Raw genomic sequence first — 20,880 nt, forward strand, 5'->3', positions numbered from 1 at the left:
GAGCACACTGAGGCCAGTCTTCTCACCTCTGCTCTCTGACCACCCCTAGGGCCCACTGGTGTTGGGGACGGCAACCTGGGAATGCTATCAGGCCTTCCTGTGGGGCCCTGAGACTAACTGCTCGTGGCTGTTCACAGATGCCCCTGGGAACTGCTCAGAAAACCCCTGTCAGAACGGAGGCACCTGTGTGCCTGGTGAGGATGCCCACAGCTGTGACTGCACCCCGGGGTTCAAAGGCAGACACTGTGAGCTTGGTAAGTTTGGGGCCGCTCCCCTTGCCTGCTGGGGTCACTGGGGCTGGGGCCTGGCCTCTAGATGCTTGTGACGGCAGGCTCTGATGGGACCGCTGGCCCCAGGGTGGGTTTGCCACAAGGACCTCCAGCCATGAGATGCCAGGACAGGGGCCTGGCTACGGTGCCCCAGACCTCCAAGCGTCCAGGTAGGGAGGCTGGCAGGCAGTGAGCCGCCAGGCCTCCCACTGCCCCAAAGCGCCAGGGTGAAAGGTGCTGCCCAGATAACTGGGGGGTCTGGGACAGTCACAGGGACACAGCGACAGCCGCTCCACAGGGAGAGGAGGGAGGAGGGGGCTCTTCTCGTCTGGGGACCAAACAAGGCAGTGCGAGGGAAAAGGGCCACGGGCCTGCCTCAGACTTCTGGGCTGAGGACGAGAGGCTCATGGACAGAAGCTCCCACGCCAGCCACACAGCCCTGAGGCCTGCCAGACCCAGAGACTCCGACCAGCCCTGAGGGAAACCAGCCTGCAGGCTCCCAGGACCCCAACTCAGAGGAGCACCCACAGTCGCTGAGCAGCCCCGGGGACAGGGCCCCAGGCCAGGAAGTGGCAGGGGCAGAACCCCGGACCTACAGTGGCTGCAGGAAGAGGGAACCGTGGCCTTGAGCTCCTGGTAAGCGATGGCCCTTTTCCTCTGTGCCAGCAGCCTGTAGAAAGGTGCCCCAACCCTGCACACGGCTGTTCTCGGAGACAAAGTCCTTTCCGGTCTGGGAAGGAGGCGTCTGTCACCACGTGTAAGTCCCTCTCCTCCGCCTTCACCATGTCTGTAGCGTGTTCCCGACCCTGAAATGCTTCCACCCTGTCCTCACAGGCCCCTGAGGTCTAGTAGTCACAGCACGGAAAGGGCTTGCTTTGACCACCCACCCCCTCCATGCGACAAATTAGGAAACTGAAGCAAAAGGGCTGAAAACCTTGCCTAAGGCTGTGCAGCTGGGAGCAGAGCCACATGAGGTCTAGAAGCGGGACCCCCTGCGCCTGCCCTCGGGCCTTGCTTCCCCACGCCCTGGAGTGGCATCAGCCTCCCTTCCCTGGATGGCAGGGCACGCGGAGACTCCAGGAAGTGCCACTCCTCAGCGCAGGAGACCTCGAGTCGTGGTTCTGCCGTGAGTTCCTGACACGGCCCTGGGCAAGGCACTCATGCCTCAGTTTCCCCATCTGTAAGACGGGCTGAGGAGGGAGTCTGCCGAGCCCACCTCTTCGGACCTTCCTTGCTAACACTCTGACTCCGTGGGTCATACTTACAACCTGTTTTGTCCACAAATACGGACGATCACCTCCCGCGTGCCAGGCGTGGTTCGGAACACTCGGCACACATCAGCGAGCCGAACGGGCCAAAGTCTTGCCCTGGGAGTCCTGACGTTCTAGCTGAGGGAGACACAGTACACAAGAAGCACGAGTTTGTCCTGCAGTGTTTTAAATGGTGGCAAGCGCTAAAGGAGGATGGAAGAAAGGAATACGCAGGGCCAGGAGAGCCAGGCCCGGGGGGCAGGAGGGGGTGGCAGCAGCGTTCGGCAGGGTGTCGGGGAAGCCTCATGGAGAAGGTGACATGACCAGACATGGGCGGGCGGAGATATCTGAGGGAAGAATGGCCCAGTCAGAGTGCACCTGTTGCCAAGGCCCTGAAATCAGGAGCCTGCCTGCCCATCTAAGGAGCAGCAAGGCCAGCAGGGCTGGAGCCGAGTGAGCGAGGGGGCGTGGAGGGCGGGCCTTGGAGACCCTTGGAAGGACCTGCATGTGTCCTCTGTGAAGTGGGGAGCTACTGAAGGACACTGAGCTGAAGTGACACCTGACGTGTTTAAAGATCACTGGGATGGGATGTAGGAAGGCAAGACAGAAGGCTTGACATGAGCCTGGACATGAAGCCAGCGTGACACGCAGCAGGGATACACCAGAGGCACTGAGCTGCACTGGGACTTGGGAACCCAGGTTTACAGGCCCCTGAATTTGGACTTTGTGGAATGGCACTCCGGAGCCCCTGCACCTGCGTCTTCCGACTGTGTTAGTTACACCAGTGCCTGGGGCGACCACCAAGTACCTGACTGGGAGAGCCCTGCACTTGCCCATAGCTTTCCCCCCAGTGCTTTCAACCTATTGTATCTGAAAGGGACTTCCTTGTATTTAGCATTTGCGAGGGTCTTGCCATGCAGCCAGTCTGACATCTCTGGTTTTTATTGGAGTGTTTAGACCGTTTACATGTTAACAAAATGACTGAAGTGACTGGGTTGAAATCTAACATACTGTTTTCTATCTGTCCCATCCTATCTTTGTCACTTTCTCTTTCCCTGCCTACTTCTGGATTATTTTTTAGGATTCTGTTTTACCTGTACTGTTGGCTCACTGATATACTTCTTTGGTTTATTTTCTTTAGTGGCTGCTCTGGGATTTAAAATATGCATCTTCAACTGATCACAATATACCTTGAATTACAACACAACTTCAGTATCATAGAAGACACGCAACAGCAAGCTTCTACTTCCCCTGTCACTGCCAGACGTTTTACTTCCACATATGCCATGAACCACACAGTGTGTTACTTTTGCTCTCAACAATCATCTTTTTTAAAAATGTTGAGAGTATAAAGTCTTTTGTAGTGACTTACACATCTACCATTTCCAGCGCTCTGCATGCCTTCGTGCAGGTCTAAGATTCCATCTGGTACCATTTACCTTTGGCCTAAAGAGCTCACTGGAACATTTCCTATAGGGCAGGTCTGCTGGTGGTGTATTCTCTTAGCTTCTGTTTGTCTGAAAAGGCTTTTATTTCACCTTCATTTTCAAAAGACACATTTGCTGAACACAGAAGTTTTGGTTGATAATTGTGTTTTTTTCAAATTTCAGCACTTCAAAGAGGTCCTTCCTTTGTCTTCTGGCTTGCAGTTTCAGATGGGAAAACTTCAGTCACCCTTATTCTTGTTCCTCTATATGTAACGTGGTCCCCATCACCTGTGGCTTGCTTTTACGTTTTCTCTTTATTACTGTTTTTTTGGGAAATTTAATTATGATGTGCTTTGGTAGGTTATGTACATGTGTTTTTACTCTCTGGAGTTAAGCTTCACCTCTGTGGTTTTAGCTTTCATCAAATTTGGAAAATTTTAGCCATTACTTCTTCAAACACTTTTTCTATGCATCCATTTCTCTCCTTCTTCTGGGACTCCAATTAAACATGTATTAGACTGATATTGTCCCACAGGTCACTGAGGCTCTTTTCCTTTTTTTCACTCCTTTTTCTCTTTACTTTGTTTTGGACAGATTCTACTGCCATGCCTTCAATTTCACTGATCTTTTCTTCTGCAGTGTCTAACCTACCATTAATCCCATTCAGCAAAATTTTCATTTCAGATATTGTGATTTTTTGTTTGTTTTGTTTTGCTTTGGCTGTGTTGGGTCTTCGTTGCTGCACGCAGGCTTTCTCTAGTTGTGGCGAGCAGGGCTACTCTTCGTCGCGGTGCGCGGGCTTCTCACTGCGGTGGCTTCTCTTGTCGCGGAGCATGGGCTCTAGGTGTGCAGGCTTCAGTAGTTGTGGCTCGTGGGCTCTAGAGCACAGGCTCAGTAGTTGTGGCACATGGGCTTAGCTACTCCACAGCATGTGGGATCTTCCCAGACCAGGGATTGAACCTGTGTCCCCTGCATTGGCAGGCGGATTCTTAACCACGTGCCACCAGGGAAGTCCCAGATATTGTGTTTTATCGTCTCCAGAAGTTCCATCTAGTTCTTTCTTTGAGCCTCCACTTCTCTCATTATGTTTATATTTTCCTTTACATCACTGAACGTGTACAGCAAATTTATAACAGATGTCTGCTATTTCAGTCATTGCTCTCATTTCTGGGTGTTTTTCTATTCAATTTTTTTTCCTGTTGATGGGTCACATTTTCTTGACTCTTTGTATGACTGATACTCTTGTAATTTTTTTGTTGGGATGTTAGACATTATAAACTTTATGGTACAGACTGTTGGAATTTTTTTTGGCATTCTTTTCAAGAATGTTTTTATTTTTAATTTTTTTATTGAAGTAAAGTTGATTTACAAAACTGCATTAGTTTCACGTGCACAGCATAGTGGTTCAGTTTTCTGGGTTTTTTGGTTTGGTTTTTTGTTTTGCAGATTATATTCCACTACAGGTTATTACAAGATATTGGGTATAATTTCCTGCACTATACAGTAAATCCCTGTTGCTTAACTATTTTATGTATAGTAGTTTGTATCTGTTAATCCCATACTCCTAATTTATCCCTGCCCCTGCCACCTCTCCCCTTTGGTAACCATAAGTTTTCTATGTCTGTGAGTCTGTTTCTATTTGGTATATAGATCCATTTGTATTTTTTACATTCCACATATAAATGATATATAGTATTTGTCTTTCTCTCACACTTCACTAAGGATAATATTCCCTAGGTCCATCCATGTTGCTGCAAATGGGAATATTTCATTCTTTTTTATGGCTGAGTAATATTCCATTGTATATATGTACCACAACCTCTTAAGCAAATCGTCTGTCGATGGGCACTTGGGTTGTTTCCAAGTCTTGGCTATTATAAATAGTGCTGCTATGAACATTGGGGTGCATGTATCTTTTTAAATTATGTTTTCCTTTTTTCTGGATATATACCCAGGAGTGGGATTGCTAGATCACATGGTAACTCTATTTTTAGTATTTTAAGGAACCTCCATACTGTTTTCCAAAGTGGCTGCACCAATTTACATTCCCACCAACAATGTATGAAGGTTCCCTTTTTTCCAAACCCTCTCCAGCATTTATTATTTGTAGACGTTTTGATGATAGCAATTCTGATTGGTGTGAGGTGATACCTCATTGTGGTTCTGATTTGCATTTCTCTAATAATTAGTGATGTTGAGCATGTTTTCACGTGCCTGTTAGCCATCCGTATGTCCTCTTTGGGAAAATGTTTATTTATGTCTTCTGCCCATTTTTAGATTGGGTTGTTTTTTTGTTGTTGAGTTGTATGAGCTGTTTTTATGTTTTGGAAATTAAGCCCTTGTTGGTCACATTGTTTGCAAATATTTTCTCCCATTCCGTAGGTTGTCTTTTTGTTTTGTTGATAAGTTTCCTTTGCTGTGCAAAAGGTTTTAAGTTTGACTAGGTCCCATTTGTTTATTTTTGCTTTTATTTCTTTTGCCTTGGGAGACTGATCTAAGAAAATACTGCTACAGGGGCTTCCCTGGTGGCGCAGTGGTTGAGAGTCCGCCTGCCGATGCAGGGGATACGGGTTCGTGCCCCAGTCCGGGAAGATCCCACATGCTGCAGAGCAGCTGGGCCCGTGAGCCATGGCCGCTGAGCCTGCACGTCTGGAGCCTGTGCTCCGCAATGGGAGAGGCCACAACAGTGAGAGGCCCGCGTACAGCAAAAAAAAAAAAAGAGAGAAAATACTCCTACAATTTATGTGAAAGATCATTTTGCCTATGTCCTCTTCTAGGGGTTTTATGGTGTCACATCTTACGTTTACGTCTTTAGACCTTTCTGAGTTTATTTTTGTATGTGGTGTGAGGGAATGTTCTAATTTCACCGATTTACATGTAACTGTCCAGCTTTCCCAACACCACTTGTTAAAGAGACTGTCTTTTCGCCATTGTATATTCTTGCCTCCTTTTTCATAGACTAACTGACCATAGGTGTATGGGTTTATTTCTGGGCTCTCTATTCTGTTCCATTGATCTGTATGTCTGTTTTTCTGCCAATACTACACTGTTTCGATTACCATAGTTTTGTAGTACAGTTTGAAGTCTAGAAGGGTTATACCTCCAGCTTTGTTCATTTTTCTCAGGATTGCTTGGCAATCTGTGGTCTTTTGTGGTTCCATATAAACTTCAGGACTATTTGTTCTAGTTCTGTGACAAATGTCATAGCTGTGTTGATAAGGATTGCATTAAATCTGTAGATTGCTTTGGATAGTATAGCCATTTTAATAATATTAATTCTTCCAATCCAAGAGCACGGGATATCTTTCCATGTTTTTGAATCATCTTCAGTTCCCTTAATCAATGTTTTAGTTTTCAGCATATAGGTATTTCACCTCCTTGGTTAAGTTTATTCCTAGGGCTTTCTAAAAATGTGACTTTAAGCAGGATTTTTTTTTTTTTTACTTTCTGATGTTTCATTATTAGTGTAGAGAAGTGCAACAGACTTCTGTATATTAATCTTGCATCCTGCTACCTTGCTGTATGTATTTACCAGTTCTGACAGTTTGTGTGTGGCGACTTCAGTGCTCTCTAGTGTCACGCCATCTGCAAATAGTGACAGTTTTACCTCCTCCCCTCCAGTTTAGATACCTTTTACTTCTTCTTCTCATCTGACTGCTGTGCCTAGGATTTCCAATACTACGTTGAATAGAAGTGGTGAGAGTGGGCATCCTTGTCCTGTTCCTTTGTTTGACTTTTGGTTTTTGGTTTTTTGCAAGGCAGTTTAGATGGATCCTTTTGAGGCCTGTTTTAGGGTGGCATTAGCATAGCCTTTATTCTGGGGTTAATTATGCCCCACTTTTAAGGCAGGGCCTTTCTGGGGTTTCTATTGCTCTGGAACAGCCTATTAACCAAGATCTCCCCACTCTGGCTCTGGGAACTGTCCAGCTCCTCAGTAGTTCCTTGCTGCCCGTCTTTGCTCACCCGATGCACACACAGCTTAATCTTCAAGGGGCCCGCCCCTCCAGGTTTCTGGAGCTCTTCCTCTGCACAGCTCCCTCCTCTCCGTGCTCTGACCCTCTGCCTCCCCAACTCCAATCTGTTTCGCCCACTCAGTGTAACCACTGCTTGGATTCTCCCTAACCCACAACACAGTCCGAAAAGTGCCTCCAGGCCGAATTCCAGGACCATCCCAGAGCTCAGCTTGCTCCCCTTCTCTCTGTGTTACTGTTTTGCACGGTCTTTTTTCTAACATCTGAAAAGACTTACTTCCTGGATCTTGACCAGTTGTTCACATGTGGAAGTTAATTCCAGATCCTCTTACTGCCTGATGGCTGGCAATGGAAGTCTTAGCTAAGGCTTTAGACCCTAAGGACTCTCCTAGACTAAGCTCATGAGTTTTACCCATTGAACTCCCTGCATCTCTTTCAAACAGCTCCGATGTTTAAAAAGCTTTACCAAGAGTCAAACACTTTCTCATTCGTTATTCTCTACAAACATGTGACAGAGGCAGTATAAGCAATTCCCATCTCATACGAAACAGAGGCTTCAGTTCCAGAGACGTGCTCAGAGTACACTAGTTAGTAAGTGGGAGGCAGGGCTAGGAGCCAGGTCTCCTGTTCCACACCGCCCGTGTCTAATGCCTGCATCTCCAAGGCTTCTCAAACTTCTCCATCAACTGCCCGTAAGAGTGCAGTCACATTGTCTCAAGGCTTCGGAGCCAAGTAGCCTGTCTCAAGCAAGACATGTCTTTGAAATAGCACATTTTTAAAAAAATATTTATTTTTTGGCTGCATTGGGTCTTAGTTGGGGCACTCGGGATCTTTTGTTGTGGCGCGCAGGCTCTTCATTGCAGTGCATAGGCTTTTTTCCAGTTGTGCATGGGCTGGCACGCGGGCTTGCCAGTCATAGCGCGTGGGCTCCAAAATGCATGGGCTCTGTAGTTGCAGAGCGCGGGCTCAGCTGCCCTGCAGCATGTGGGATCTTAGTTCCCCGATCAGGGATCGAACCGGAGTCCCCTGCGTTGCAAGACGGATTCTTAACCACTGAACCACCAGGAAAGTCCCAGCACACTTTATCTCTTACTATATATCACTTTGTCAACACTCATCATAATGTACACTTAAAATGAGTGTATCTTATTTTACATAAATCATACCTTGATAAAGTCATTTTTTTCAATTACATGATTTTTATGTTGGACATTTTAATACATCCACAGGAGGTAAAGTTTTATCAGGAGAATAACAGCCTTTCCTCAGACACCTGTACAGCTACCTGTAGGTTTGTGTAGCCTAGGTGAAGGGGCTGGGCAACATTCTGCTCAGTTTCCGGCTTCACTGAGCTTTCTTGTGATGCAGGTATAAAAGAGTCTACAAAGTGCATCCAGACACCTGTTTCAAAGAGAGCTGTGAGAGCACGCGTGCCAGGACCCCAGACAGGTGCGTCCCAGGGAGGAGGCCCGTGCTGTGCCCTGCAGGTGGCCACAGGTGGCCCTGGTGACTGGGGCTGTGGGATGCCACAGGCCCATGGCTGAGCCAGGTTGCCAAGATGTGCAGCCCGGCTATGCTAAGGAACTGTGTGCCCACATGTGTACATGTGAGCGCACACAGATGGGTATAGCTGGGCATGGTGGATGCTGGTAGGGGTCACAGAGTGGGTGCTGGGGAGGTTACATGGTGGGTGCTGGGAAGGTCACAGGGCAGGTGCTGGAGGGAGGTTGAGTGGTGGTGCTGGGGGGGGTCACTCTGGTTATGCACATTCACACAGTATCTGGCACTAGTATTGGGAAGTGTTACTGACAGGTCCAATTATATAAATACAGTAAATCTCTATTTACTTTTTATTCACGCTCACCCAGGTTCTTTCCCCAAAGGGCTCAAGGTAGTCACAGATTATTATATAATGCACTGCCTGAGTACAGACAGCAGAGTCCAAACCTCTGTCACATTCTCCACAGACCAGTCACCACATGCACCAGGTCTTGCGTTTCTGAGTCAAGGAAAAACCCACCCTGCCTTACCCAAGCGCATCACCTGTCTCCCATCACCCATCCTCCACACTCCCTCGCACTCTCCATGACTCACACCCAGCCAGGCAGCCTTCCTCATCACTCCACGACTCCCACCCCAAGCCAGGTGGGCACACACAGACTCAAACGTTCATCTCTGTGTCAGTGTCTCACTACCACACTCCCCAAACTGGAACACATGTGACCTACAGACAAGACAGGATCACAGCAGGCAGCCTGGGCCGAGGAAGCTGCAGAGTTACAGGGACACAGGTTTCTTTTTAATAAACCGCATTTCTCTAATTATTTCAGGAAACAAAGTAACAGTCCTACACTGAAGAAATCTTAAGGTACGTTCCCACAGCCAGCAGAGCTGCTGGGAAGTCTGAGGGACATCGCCCCAGCACGCGGCCCTCAGGAGAGCTGCTGTCTCCTTGTGGAGCCCTGAGAAGAAAGCTCAGTGTGTGCTCTGTGTCATAAACTCAGTCCAGAAGGTTTCAGAACTTCCTAAGGGGGTTAAAATGGGTGAGAAAAATAATACTTAAGGAAGGCCTCCCAATAGACATAAACTTGGTCTGATACATCCAGTCCCACTCTATCTCAATGGGCAGAGAAACCCCTTCCCCAGTCATCAGCAATGGCAATGGAGAGGGCAGGTGAGCTCTTAGAGGGAGGTGGGACTGACAGGGGCTGCTGGGAGGGCAGGCGAGGGGGGACAGTGGGAGGGGCCTGGGATGCCAGAAGGCAGAGGAATTCTAGGAGTGCTTTCCAGACCCTAAATGGCAGTCCACTGAGAAAGGGTGTGCGGCCTTGATCACGTAACTCTGGGTAAGTCCTGAGACTCCCTCACTGGGAGAGTGCCAACGAACACAGGCCTCCTGAGCATGCAGAAACCCTGAAACGGAAGAAGCTTTCTAACGCTATTCCTGTTTAATCCAGCATTTCCCAGCCTCTGTGGCAAGTCAGCCCATGTGACTCCCACCCCCTCACACGCACGCTCTGTGGAAACCTTCACGATAATTTGCAAGATACTAGGCTAAGCCACAGAGACCCATCCACAGCCCGACACAATTTCTTATCAACGTGACGCACTGGGAATGAAAGAGGGATTCTGGCTGACCCAGGACAGCTCACCACTCGAGCTCCATAAAGGAGCCTAGAAGCCCATCTTCCTGGTGGTGTAGGAGAGGAGTGAGACTCCTGAGTACCAAGCAGCTTCACAAACAGGCTACATTTTTTTATATGGCTGAGGAGATGAAGAAGAAATGTTACTCAGAGACCTTTATAACAACCAGAAGCAAAAGAGCTTCGCAGGTATAGGCTGACACTAAAGCAGAATGTTCACCAACCAAGCAGGGAAAGCAGAGGCTGGGACCCACAGGCTGGGCAGCGGCACGTGAGCGAGAACGTGTGACCTCAGGCGTTCAGTTCCCATCAAAAGTCTCTGCGTTCAGGTCCCACCTACTCAAAGGCATCACTCCCCCCACCACCACGTACCCAAAACATACACTCCAAGGCTTGCAAGCAATTCACCACCCACAGATATAACTGGGATGTGAAACATTTATATTGCAATAAGTCATCTGAAAGATTTTATATATATATATATTTTTTTTTTTTTTTTTTTTTTTTTTTTTGCGGTACACGGGCCTCTCACCGCTCTTGCCTCTCCCATTGCGGAGCACAGGCTCTGGATGCACAGGCTCAGCAGCCATGGCTCATGGGCCCAGCCGCTCCGTGGCATGTGGGATCCTCCCGGACCAGGGCACGATCCCGTGTCCCCTGCATCAGCAGGCGGACTCTCAACCACTGCGCCACCAGGGAAGCCCAATATATATATTTTTAAACTCATTCAATGAATCCATTTCTATAAAAACACATCAGAAACCCTCAACTGTTAAATTATCAAATACTGGCTTTTAGGATACCCATTCTTCAGACAATGGAGAAAACACAAATAAGCAGGAAACATTCACATACACACACACACACACACACCCACCCAAGAACAAAGTGCAAGAATTCATTTCAGTCGAGAGAGACCAGGGACAGCCCATACACCTTCAGAGAAAAGAACCAAGGCGGCACCAAATGAAGGGGGTTGCAGCCTGCAGATTTCAAATTGAAGCTGCAGTGCTGCCCACGTGTCCCCACCACTGGGGGGTATAGTCAGTCCTCCACGAGCCTGCCCCCCAGCACCCACTGCCATGTCACAGGGAACAAACTTCTCAGTTCTGACGTGGCAAGCTCTTCAGGTACTCCGGGGGCAGCAACCTGGGAGCCGCCGCTGTAAAGCGGAATGGGTACCACCACCATCCTCCTCACGCCCCGGTCTGTTTTCTCTTCTAAGGATCAGGATGCTCTTGTTAACGCTCCATCAACCTCACGAGTTTCTAAAGCCCAGGAAGACGAGGTCTAAAATTGGATTGAGAACAAGGTCCTGGCTGGAGTCGGTGCCCTGAGTGGCTTCTCTCCTCTGGCCTCTGGAAGACAGCCGGCCAGGCCAGGCAAGCACCAGCCACGACCAGGGAGACCTCCGGGACAGAACCCACACCTGACGTAGCCCAGGCTGCCGTCTCCTAGGGAGAATGCGCACCCACGGCGCACACGTCAGCCCTGGATGGCAAGGCTGTCCACCAGGAACGCTTCTGCAACCTTCAGAAACCCGTTCTCAGATTCCGAAGTCAGAGAAAGAGTTCTCCCTTTGAGAGCTAGCAACAAAATTGAGGAACTGCTCTCAACAGCTTCCAAAGCAGAGATGGTGGGGCTGGGAGGAAGGGGCAGAGATGAGGCCACACTGCAAGGACTTCGCCCGGCTCTCCTCCGCCAGCAGATTATTTATGCTGCCCATTCGCAGGCTACTGCTCCATCATACGGACCAGCTGACTCTGAGAGAGAAAATGATAACACTAAGACGGAGTTTAGACACTTTTTACCTACAACCTTTTCTGCAAAGGTCAGACAGTATTCCTGGCTTTGAGGACCCTATGGTCTCTATGGCAATGACTCAGCTCTGCAGTGGTAGCACAAATGCAGCCAACAGACTTGTGACTGACCAGGCATGACTGGGTTCCAATAAAACTTTATTTACAAAAACAGGCAGGGCCAAGTTGGCCCATGCACCACACTGGGTTAATCCCTGGTCTTCGAGGTCATAGGCTTTGGCCTCTCCCCTGGATGACAAGTCCCACCAAGGCACCAAAGACCTCAAGGGTTTCATGGAAACCTCAAGGGTTTCAGACCCCACTTGGAAAGCCAAGGCAGCACCTCTACCAAGTCCAGCCAGGGCTCCTCCCACAAGCCTGAACGCGATGCTGGTTAGGGTTTCTCTTAGTCCAGGACACAAATAACGCTGTGTGGGGCTCTCAGGTAGTAAGCACCGTGTTCCACACGCTCCTCCTTCACACACAGATCGCCGCGTCATCCTGCCACCCCTGCTCTCTAGCACGCTTCTAAGCAGCGCTTGCTTCTCCCTGCAAATGAGCTGAAAACCAAAGAAGCCAACCCCACCTCTAGTGTGCTGAACATTTTAGCCGCTGACCCAGACTGGAACTCAAGCCCCCGTGCATCTTCCACTGACTCTGCCCTGAGTCAGCATCACAGCCACAGAAAGGGGCTCTTCCTTTCATCTTTTATAAAAAAAATTTTTTTACAGAGTTATATTTTAGGCTTTTTATTTTTATTAAAGTTTTGTGTGCATATGTCTGTGTATTATGCATTCTGTCATTTTCAGCAAGGAGGAATAGTCATTTCGAGAAGTCTCTACTGTACTCCAGAAGGTCCCCAGTCTCCAAGGCCCACCTGGAGAAGACGGCTGAGTGCAGTCCAGGGGCTCTGACACTGGGAGAATCGAGAGAAAACCACATACATAAACACGTACTGCTGACCTCTGCTGTGGCACTGGGACCTGTCACTGTGCTTCTGTGTAGGCTACGGCGTCACGAGCAAACAGCAAGATCAAGTGATATCACTGGAAAGAAGACGAAACCCTCTACTGCCATGTTAATAACCTCAAGCCCCTCAGCCACGAGGCAAATGTAACGTGTTCCAGTCTGTAGCTTAGAAGCCCTTGTTTCTACAAGAAACAGTCTACTGAATCCTGAGCTTGGTGCTGTGTTTTCTTATGATTAACCCATTTTGATGTTTTATAAGTTAAACATCTAGTAGAAGACTTCCTGATGCTAAAGGAATTATAATTCATCCTTGAAACATTACAAATGAGCCACTGCTTTTTTCCACATGGCTCCTTCTTAAAACTCTAACGTCTTCCTTGGAGATACTCAAGGTCCACCCCAAAAAATTAGCAAAAATGGAATCAAAACATTGCCAGGGGCATACACATTTCTGTGTCGAAAAGAAAGGAGTGATCCTGAGTTGCCGAGTTAGCCTTGTGCTAATCAAAACTTGGATCAACTAACCACGTAATCGAGCTTAGATTTAAGATTCTGTTAGTCCCGACTGGGGGGCACAAGAGCAACACCCTAGGTTCCAGGGATCGTGCCGGCCACCCGGAGACCACAAAACACAAGAGTAAATGAAAAATGAAATCTCTTTACTTTCAAATCATTCTGCCCATGGCTAAGAAAGACAGTAAAGACAAAACCTCCCTTTTCCCCTTGCACAAGGACTGACACGGGTGCAAATGAGGAAAGCTATGCGGCACCCTGCTGCTCACCCACCAGCCACACCAACAGGCAAGGGCTCCACCCGGTGTCAGCCAACCTCCAGCACCTTCCCTGGGCTGGAACTCCTGCCACTGACCAACAACTGCCCCTGATGTCGGACCCACGTGTGGAGGGACTCACTGAGCTACTGTGCTTTTGCAAAACAAAGTCTTTCTCTTTGCAGTCATGCTCGAATATGAGCCTGGAGAAAGCAAAAGCATCTACTCCTCAGTAAATGCAGCTCAAACCTACCCGCAATGAAACACAGCTCAAACCTACCAAGAGAACCCCAGTAGAGAGGAGACAGGAACTCTCTTTAAAAATCAGCTATTTACTTTACTTTTAAATAAAAGAGAAACAAATGTAAGCCCATTTAAAACCTTAAGTCCTCACGAATCAACACGGTCGCGTTTTGCTAAATGGGGCCTGAGAGCAGTGTCTGAGCCTTGGCGCTGCTGTCTCTGGGCTGGCTCACCCTGTCGTGGGCCTGTCCTGTGACTGTAGGATGTTTAGAAGCAGCCCTGGCCTCGACCTACTAGACCCCACTAGACCCCAACTGCACACCCTCCTGGTCCTAACAACCAGATGGGAAATGTCCCCAGATGTTGCTAGGTGTTCCCTGTTGTCAAGATCACCCCCAGGTGAGAACCGCCACCTGCCAGGACTTACGTGGTCTCTGCAAGAAAAGCGAGGCCAAGCACCAGGAGTCTCGTGTGTAGCTGTTAAAATGCTGTAAAGACCTGAGTTTTGGGCACATCACCAAAAATGTCTTCTGCAGCATCAATCCTGTGCCAGCTGCCCCCAAGAAAGGAATCTCCAGAACCTTCTAGGAATCACCCATCTTCCCATCCCTCGCAGAGCTCACGCCATCAGGGCTGTACCTCTACCTCAGAGATGACCCCTGGCTTACATCCAAGCCCATTCCCCAACCCCAACTCTTCAAGTCACTCCTCAGACCCACTGGCCTCCCCAAGGGGCCTTCCACCACCTCTGGTGTCACGGAGAGCTCCCTGAAATGAAACCAAGCCCAGACCTGTGGCCCTGGCTCCAGGTCAGAACTCCACGGACGCCAGAGACGTCAGGCCTGGACGCAAACCCCTGGGCCTGAGCTGGCGTGAAAGCAAACTCCGCCAGTGGTCAGAGTCAGGGCCTGCTCTTCACAAAGATGCAAAAAGCGCCCTCCCCGCGTTGCTGGCGTTAAGAAGCTGTGCAGAACAAAACCATACATCACTAATCAACTTCCTTTTACTCTGCTGTACAATGACTGCAATTACGAAACCATAAGCTATTTTTGAACTGAAAACCTGAGTATTTTTGTGGAAAACCTGTTCCTTGTTTTCATAAAATAAAGTGCTGTGATAACCTAAAAGCTCGCTGTCTTCTCAGAACTCTATCTTTGTCACGAGGAGGATGTAAAATGACTCCTGAACCAGAAGAAACATCCCCCACTGTCACGGGACTGTCACCAACACAGATGGGAGAGAAAAAGTAAGACCGAACGTCGATGTGTCGAGACCCCCACCACGATCTAGAGGCTCAAAGTCAGCCTTTTACTCAGGATGGAACAGGGCCCTCCCCCCTGAACCTGATGGCAGATCAAACCAATGCATCTGCTTCTTAGTCTACTTCTCAGGTGATTTCCAATTAATTTTTTATCAAAAGACCAGTTTGAGAATGAAAAATAACCTGAGAAGATCCAAGTGAAGTTCCCAAAAGCCTTGAGGAAACTACAGTACCCTCCGATCCGTCTGGGCTTCTCTGCACTCCAGTCCGTCCGTCACGGCCCCGCCTCCTCCGGGCTTCCGGCATCAGCCATTCGGCCCTCAGACTCCTCCTCCTCCCGGGCCAAGAGTTCCTTAAAAACCCCAAACTCCTCAGCAGAAGAACAGGCTGTCTTGGCCAGAAACTCAGCTTCTGAAACCCTGAGGATGTCCCTGAGTAAAGGGTTGGGGACCAGCGTCTGCCCCTTCTTGTCGGGGGTCTGGTACCGGCCCAGGCGCTCCAGGAACACGTGCCTCTCCTTGGTCTTGGTCATAGAGTACTGCAGGAAGTCGGTCTTCACCACGTCCACATGTTTAATCCCCATCCTGAAATAGGCATACTGGAGACACAGCATGGTTAGGAAGTGCAGCTGCAGAAAGCTTTGTAGGCTCCTAAGGCGCAGTGAACTGAACTGTCCAAAAGCACTGGGAGAGACCTGCCTCACTAGCGACGGCAGAACACTACCATCCCGACACCTGCGTGATGGCTTTCAAAGCATTTTCAAATTCATATCGAGAAAAATGCAGCAGAAAATAAAGGGCAGGAGGGAGAAATTAAGTTCTATTTTTCTTCATGGGGTAAGGAAAACTCTGAGTATGGAAAAAATAGGCAAAAAATTCAGAAAACATCTAGGATTTGACCTAAGCCATCATAATTGTTAACAAAAAATTAGGACACCCTTCACAATTATGTTTCTAAGATCAACATGCAAAATAGGTTCTAAAGATAGGAAGGTTCTAGCTATTTTTAAATTAAGTATTTTAAGCAGAGGCCTCATTAGGATTCTAAGAATAGACCTGGGTCATCCGTTATTAATGGCAGAAAAGTTGCAAAAGAGCTTTTTTTACCTGTAGTAAAGAAGTGAAGAACGAAAACCGAACTCTCTTTGGCTGGTGCAAGCAAAGAGGGTCTAGGCCTTTCACCTCATCCACTCGCCCCCGCGAGTCAGCTAACCCTGACTACACTCGAAAACTTGCTGTTACTAATCACGCCACCAGGAATTCTCACCTGGAATTTGTATTCCAGTTCACCAGGGTCCTCCCGAAGAACACAGGGGCATCTGTGCAAAATCTCGGTGACTTGCTTTACCGTGAAAAGGCACTTCTCCTTGAGAACCCCGACGATGCTCTCAATGTCCCGCTGACGCATGGTGAAAATTTCAGGGCAAGAGTAAAGCACCCGCTTTAATTTCCCTGAAGAACGTAAAAAAGGGCAAGTACATAATTTTAGGATATTCCAGAAGCCCAAGTGGCCAACCACACCCAATACAAGCCAGCATTTAAAAATCAAACAAGGATCCTCTCCTCCACAGAAGGAGTGCCAGCTTCAGATAACGTCTTCCCAGAAGCGTCGTGGAAATGGGATGGGCCAGAATGAGACATCTCCCCACTGACTCCCTCTCACTTCTCAGACTCGCCAACCCTCCCTCCTGGTATCAAGAGGCCTCTTTCTGGCCTCACAGCTGAAAGGCACCTACTTCATATTCTAGGTCTCCTCTTGCCCTTCTCACCTAGAAAAGACTTTCACAGGGATTTACTGGAAAGCTCAGACAGTAAGAGGGGATAGTAGCTTCCCCCATATCAGGGCTTTGGGTTCATGTTTCCTTCTATGATAAAATAGCCCTTGAAATATTCACAACCAACATTCTTAAGACTGAGGAGCCTGAACTCAATGAAAGGGCGTTCCGCTCTAATAATTAATGTAATAACCACAAGAATCATGACACACAACCACAGAGACTGGTGATCTCCTGGTTAGTGGGTGACCATATATTTTATCCACACTACGGTGCTTCTCAGTGACAGAGTCCCTATTAGTAACTGCATTAGGATAACTGGTATAAACTGAGACTCTCCCAGGCAAATTAGGGCATATGGTCTTCCTACAGGTAACTGAGTAACATTTAGTACCTAGAAACTTAGAACCACTTATTTAAACTGTTAATTAAAATCTTCCTAACAGGTGAGCCAGTCAGTGTCTTGATAAAACGTGTCAGGAATGAATTTCAGGAATTTAGTCTTCATCTTTGCAGCTTAAGGCCACGCTGAGCTTGTTAATTTATTGATATAACCGCTGCATGTAAGGTGCTAAGTTTAGCTTTTTAGATTATACTGCGATAGGTAATCTGTTAAGAGAAACACACACCACTTTTTGTTTGTTTTGTTGTTTTGTGTTGTTTTGTTTTTTGCGGTACGCGGGCCTCTCACTGTTGTGGCCTCTCCCGCGGAGCACAGGCTCCAGACGCGCAGGCTCAGCGGCCATGGCTCACGGGCCCAGCCGCTCCGCGGCATGTAGGATCCTCCCGGACCGGGGCACGAACCCGTGTCCCCTGCATCGGCAGGCAGACTCTCAACCACTGCGCCACCAGGGAAGCCCCACACCGCTATCTTTTGCTCATTTTCTAGAGAAGGAGACCGTAAAGATCCTCTGAAATCTGAATTCCCAAACCTTTTCTCCCCCTCCCCCACCCGCCAATATTTCACCAGCAAGAGGCAAGAATAAACAAAAGAGTGGCATTCCTCTGGTCAAAGCAGGCAGGGGTCCTAGGAGTTGCTCATGCCACCCCGCCCCCAGAAGGCCCGTAAAGAGATCCAGTTAACTTCTAGGGCTCCCGGGGCGCGAATCCTGTGGGGGTGGGGATGGTGGCTCTTTTTGCCTTCACTCCACCAGTGTCCCAGGAATCTGGGCAGATCTCACATTCCACAGTAAATCGAGACACCTGACTGGAATCCAAGCCTCTACAGGGAACTTTGTCTCTCTGGCTTCCCATCACACAGACACAAAGCACTAAGCCCACCCCAAGTCAGCTTGAGCATCAAAGGGCAACATACCTGCACATAAACCAACACCACGTGCCCAGCACCGTTCTGGATGCCAGAGCCTCTAGTGAACACGCCAGACACGAGCCTGGGTCGGTCACTCAGTCCCCCCTCCCTCCTGCAATGCCCTCTGCGGAGCTCATTCTGCTTCCTCACCTCCAAGCCAAATCACACATTCCTCTCAAAGGCCTTTCCCCCAGAAACCTCCCCGAATCTACCTCACCAGGCTATTCGTTCCCCATCTCTGACTCCTCAGCTCCCTATATAAAATCTACACCTTCTCATACCTTCTCCAAGCCCCAGCTTTCGCAGGTAACTGGAGCGCTTCTTCATGTGCATGACAGGCAGTTTCAGTAACTGAGGACTCTTCTTTAAGGCCACACACACAGGCTCTGGATTCAGACCCAGGAGTATTAATTCTGAAATGATATCCAGCAACTGCTGAGGGTGGGTGCCTGGCTGTATACTGAGCAGTTCGTTAACATGGACATCACTGAAACCCATGTCCAGGAGGGAACTGACGACCTTCTCTCGCTCCACAGCCGTCCTCTGCTTCTCGAGGAGGCACTGAGTCAGCCCCGTCCTGTGCTCTGGTTCTTGCGCGTACTTCTGGGGTTCAACAGAGGGTGACTCCCCGAGGCCCCCCCTGCTGGAGACCGTTGTCAGTTTACGCAGCAAAAAAGCAGTCGTCCTCTTCTGTCCTCCAAGCCGAGTAGTCTGCCTAGCAATAAGGGACCAGGTGAGGGGGATCAGGCGGTGCCCATCCAAGACCTGTAAGACACAGCCCCCAAAGGGAATTAATTCCTCACCACTCCCACATAATGGACACCTCGGGATTTCTGAGGCAGGGTATTTAGTGCCTTGGTCCTACACAAACAGAAGTTTTTACAAGCAATCCGCAAAGTCAGACCTGAACTTAAAAAGCCTACAGAGAAAGACGTTCACGTACAGAGAACAGAGAACTGCAGAAGCACAGAGATGAGCTGTTGCTGCTATAACTGAGGAGACACAGACAAGGGGGACAGGGGAGAACTATTTCAACGCCACCAGGTAAAGTGGTGGGGGCGGGTTTCCTCCGCCTGTTCAGTGCCTGGGGGGCCTGCAGATTTAACTGGAAGATTAGCAGGCAGAAAAAACCAGTTTATTTATATGCATGTGGTGGCTCACAAGCGCTGGTTCCCTAAATGGCTGGAGTTGGGGGCTAACTGGAGCAAATGGGTGGTGGGCTCCGAGGCGAGCAAATGGGAGCCCAGGAAGTCTCTGATAACGTTTGCTTATGTAGATACACGTCGTCTTCCCTCTCTTTTTTCCTTCCTGGCCGTAAAGCTCCCCAGGAGAAAGGATCTGTGGCGCCCTCGCTCCCAGAAAGTTCTGCTTTTAGCGCGATAAGGGCCGCCCCAAGAAGGCTTCTTTCTGTAGCTGCTAAACCTCAAATGTCTGTAACTTAAAGTGATTTCCGTGCCAACTCTGGGGGTCCAAGTGGGTACCCACACCTGAAAAATCTGGACCTCACGTGAGTCTCCAGATTCACGTACTTAAATTCATTCCACAAAAGAAATCCTGGTAGCCTGCAGGCAAACTACTCCCGTTGACTTCAGAACTCTCCAGGGTTCAGGCTGGCGCGTAACGAACGAGGCCCACATCCCCAGGCACTCAACCGCCCTTCACGGCCCGTCCCAAAGCCTCCCCAGCGCCCTCGGCCGCCGCGCCCCCGCCAGCCAGTCAAATCCACCCGCTCGCTGCTCCCGCCTCCCGCTCTCGCCCTGTCTGGGGTCCACTCGCGGGGTCGGCCCAGCGCCGGCGGGGTGAAAAGTGGGATAAAGCCGCACTGGCGGAGCGGAGAGCGCCGCAGATCAGGGTGCGGCACCAGGTCGGCGTGCGCCGGCCTCTACGACCCTCCAGGAGCCCCTGCTCGCGGTTCCCCCTCACCTGCCGACCCAACGCAGCCATAGCGCGAAGGCAGCGGCAGCGCCGCTGACGCCGGAAGCAGCCGTCTCCCGGGTCCGCCGCTTCCGCCCTCTGGGTCCGCCGCTTCCGCCCTTCCCCTCGGCAGCGCGAAGGCGCGGGAAGCAGTTCCGCCCAGCCCTTGTCCGCAGGTGTCCGGCGCTGGACCGGTTTCTGAGGCCTGGCGCAGCCCGCCGCCACCTTGGGCGCGGAGAGCGCGCCTTCTCTGCTTGGTGCCTCCGCTGCCCGGGTTTCCGCTTTCTAGAGCTCTCGGCTAGCGCAACAAATGAACAGCTCCTTCCCCATACGTTCGCTTCTCATTACCTTAAAATTCCTCTTAAGAGTGGAGGTGAGAGGAAACCATAACCTCGCTCAAACCGGCCACCGCCTCGCGGTCCAGCAGTAACCTCCCCGGAGAAAGCAGGGCCCCTCCCAAGGCAGGTTCACGTTGAGGTAGAGACCGGGCGGTCTGAGTAAAAGGGAGCCGGTCCCAGATATAGTTATTTGGTGTGGAATCTGCATTCAATATGAATATTAGTGACAAGTTGAAATGGTAGTGGAGCGATCGGTTCAGGCATGCAAAATGGAGTCTGGCGGCCATGGAGGACCTGGTCTCAGCCACTCTCTGCACCGCTGAGAACGTGAGCTTTGAACTGTTCCAGACCCAGGGACACCCCCAGCCTATTCAGAACAGCACCTGCCAGCTCAACCTTCTGGTCTCAAGGTCTCCCTTTATAACCGTGCAACCATTTCAGAC

The 20,880-nt window shown here is 49.6% G+C and overlaps 2 protein-coding genes across 12 annotated transcripts in view; one reads left to right on the plus strand and one right to left on the minus strand.

Moving 5' to 3' along the window:
* SNED1 (sushi, nidogen and EGF like domains 1) overlaps positions 1-12,636 on the plus strand; it is a 90,463-nt gene extending 77,827 nt beyond the window's left edge. For 5 of the 11 annotated variants that reach the window (XM_049712548.1, XM_049712551.1, XM_049712557.1 and 2 more), the window contains 3 exons: positions 138-254; positions 936-1,026; positions 8,286-9,619. In XM_049712548.1, coding sequence (XP_049568505.1) covers positions 138-254; positions 936-1,026; positions 8,286-8,461 — 384 coding nt within the window. In that variant the 3' untranslated portion in view covers positions 8,462-9,619. Of the gene's footprint in view, positions 1-137; positions 255-935; positions 1,027-8,285; positions 9,620-11,285 lie in introns of those variants that run through there. The other 6 variants (XM_049712550.1, XM_049712555.1, XM_049712549.1 and 3 more) reach the window with 4 other exon arrangements.
* Positions 12,637-13,470: 834 nt separating this feature from the next.
* MTERF4 (mitochondrial transcription termination factor 4) lies at positions 13,471-20,348 on the minus strand. Its single transcript, XM_004262903.4, has 4 exons — positions 20,109-20,348; positions 18,467-18,950; positions 16,369-16,553; positions 13,471-15,700 (listed from the first exon to the last, which is right to left on the minus strand). Exons 1-4 carry the CDS (start codon positions 20,127-20,129, stop codon positions 15,377-15,379), a joined length of 1,014 nt encoding a protein of 337 aa, XP_004262951.1. The 5' UTR covers positions 20,130-20,348; the 3' UTR covers positions 13,471-15,376.
* Positions 20,349-20,880: the final 532 nt, after the last annotated feature.

This window comes from Orcinus orca, chromosome 7 (assembly GCF_937001465.1).
Source record: "Orcinus orca chromosome 7, mOrcOrc1.1, whole genome shotgun sequence".
Classification (NCBI taxonomy): Eukaryota; Metazoa; Chordata; class Mammalia; order Artiodactyla; family Delphinidae; genus Orcinus; species Orcinus orca.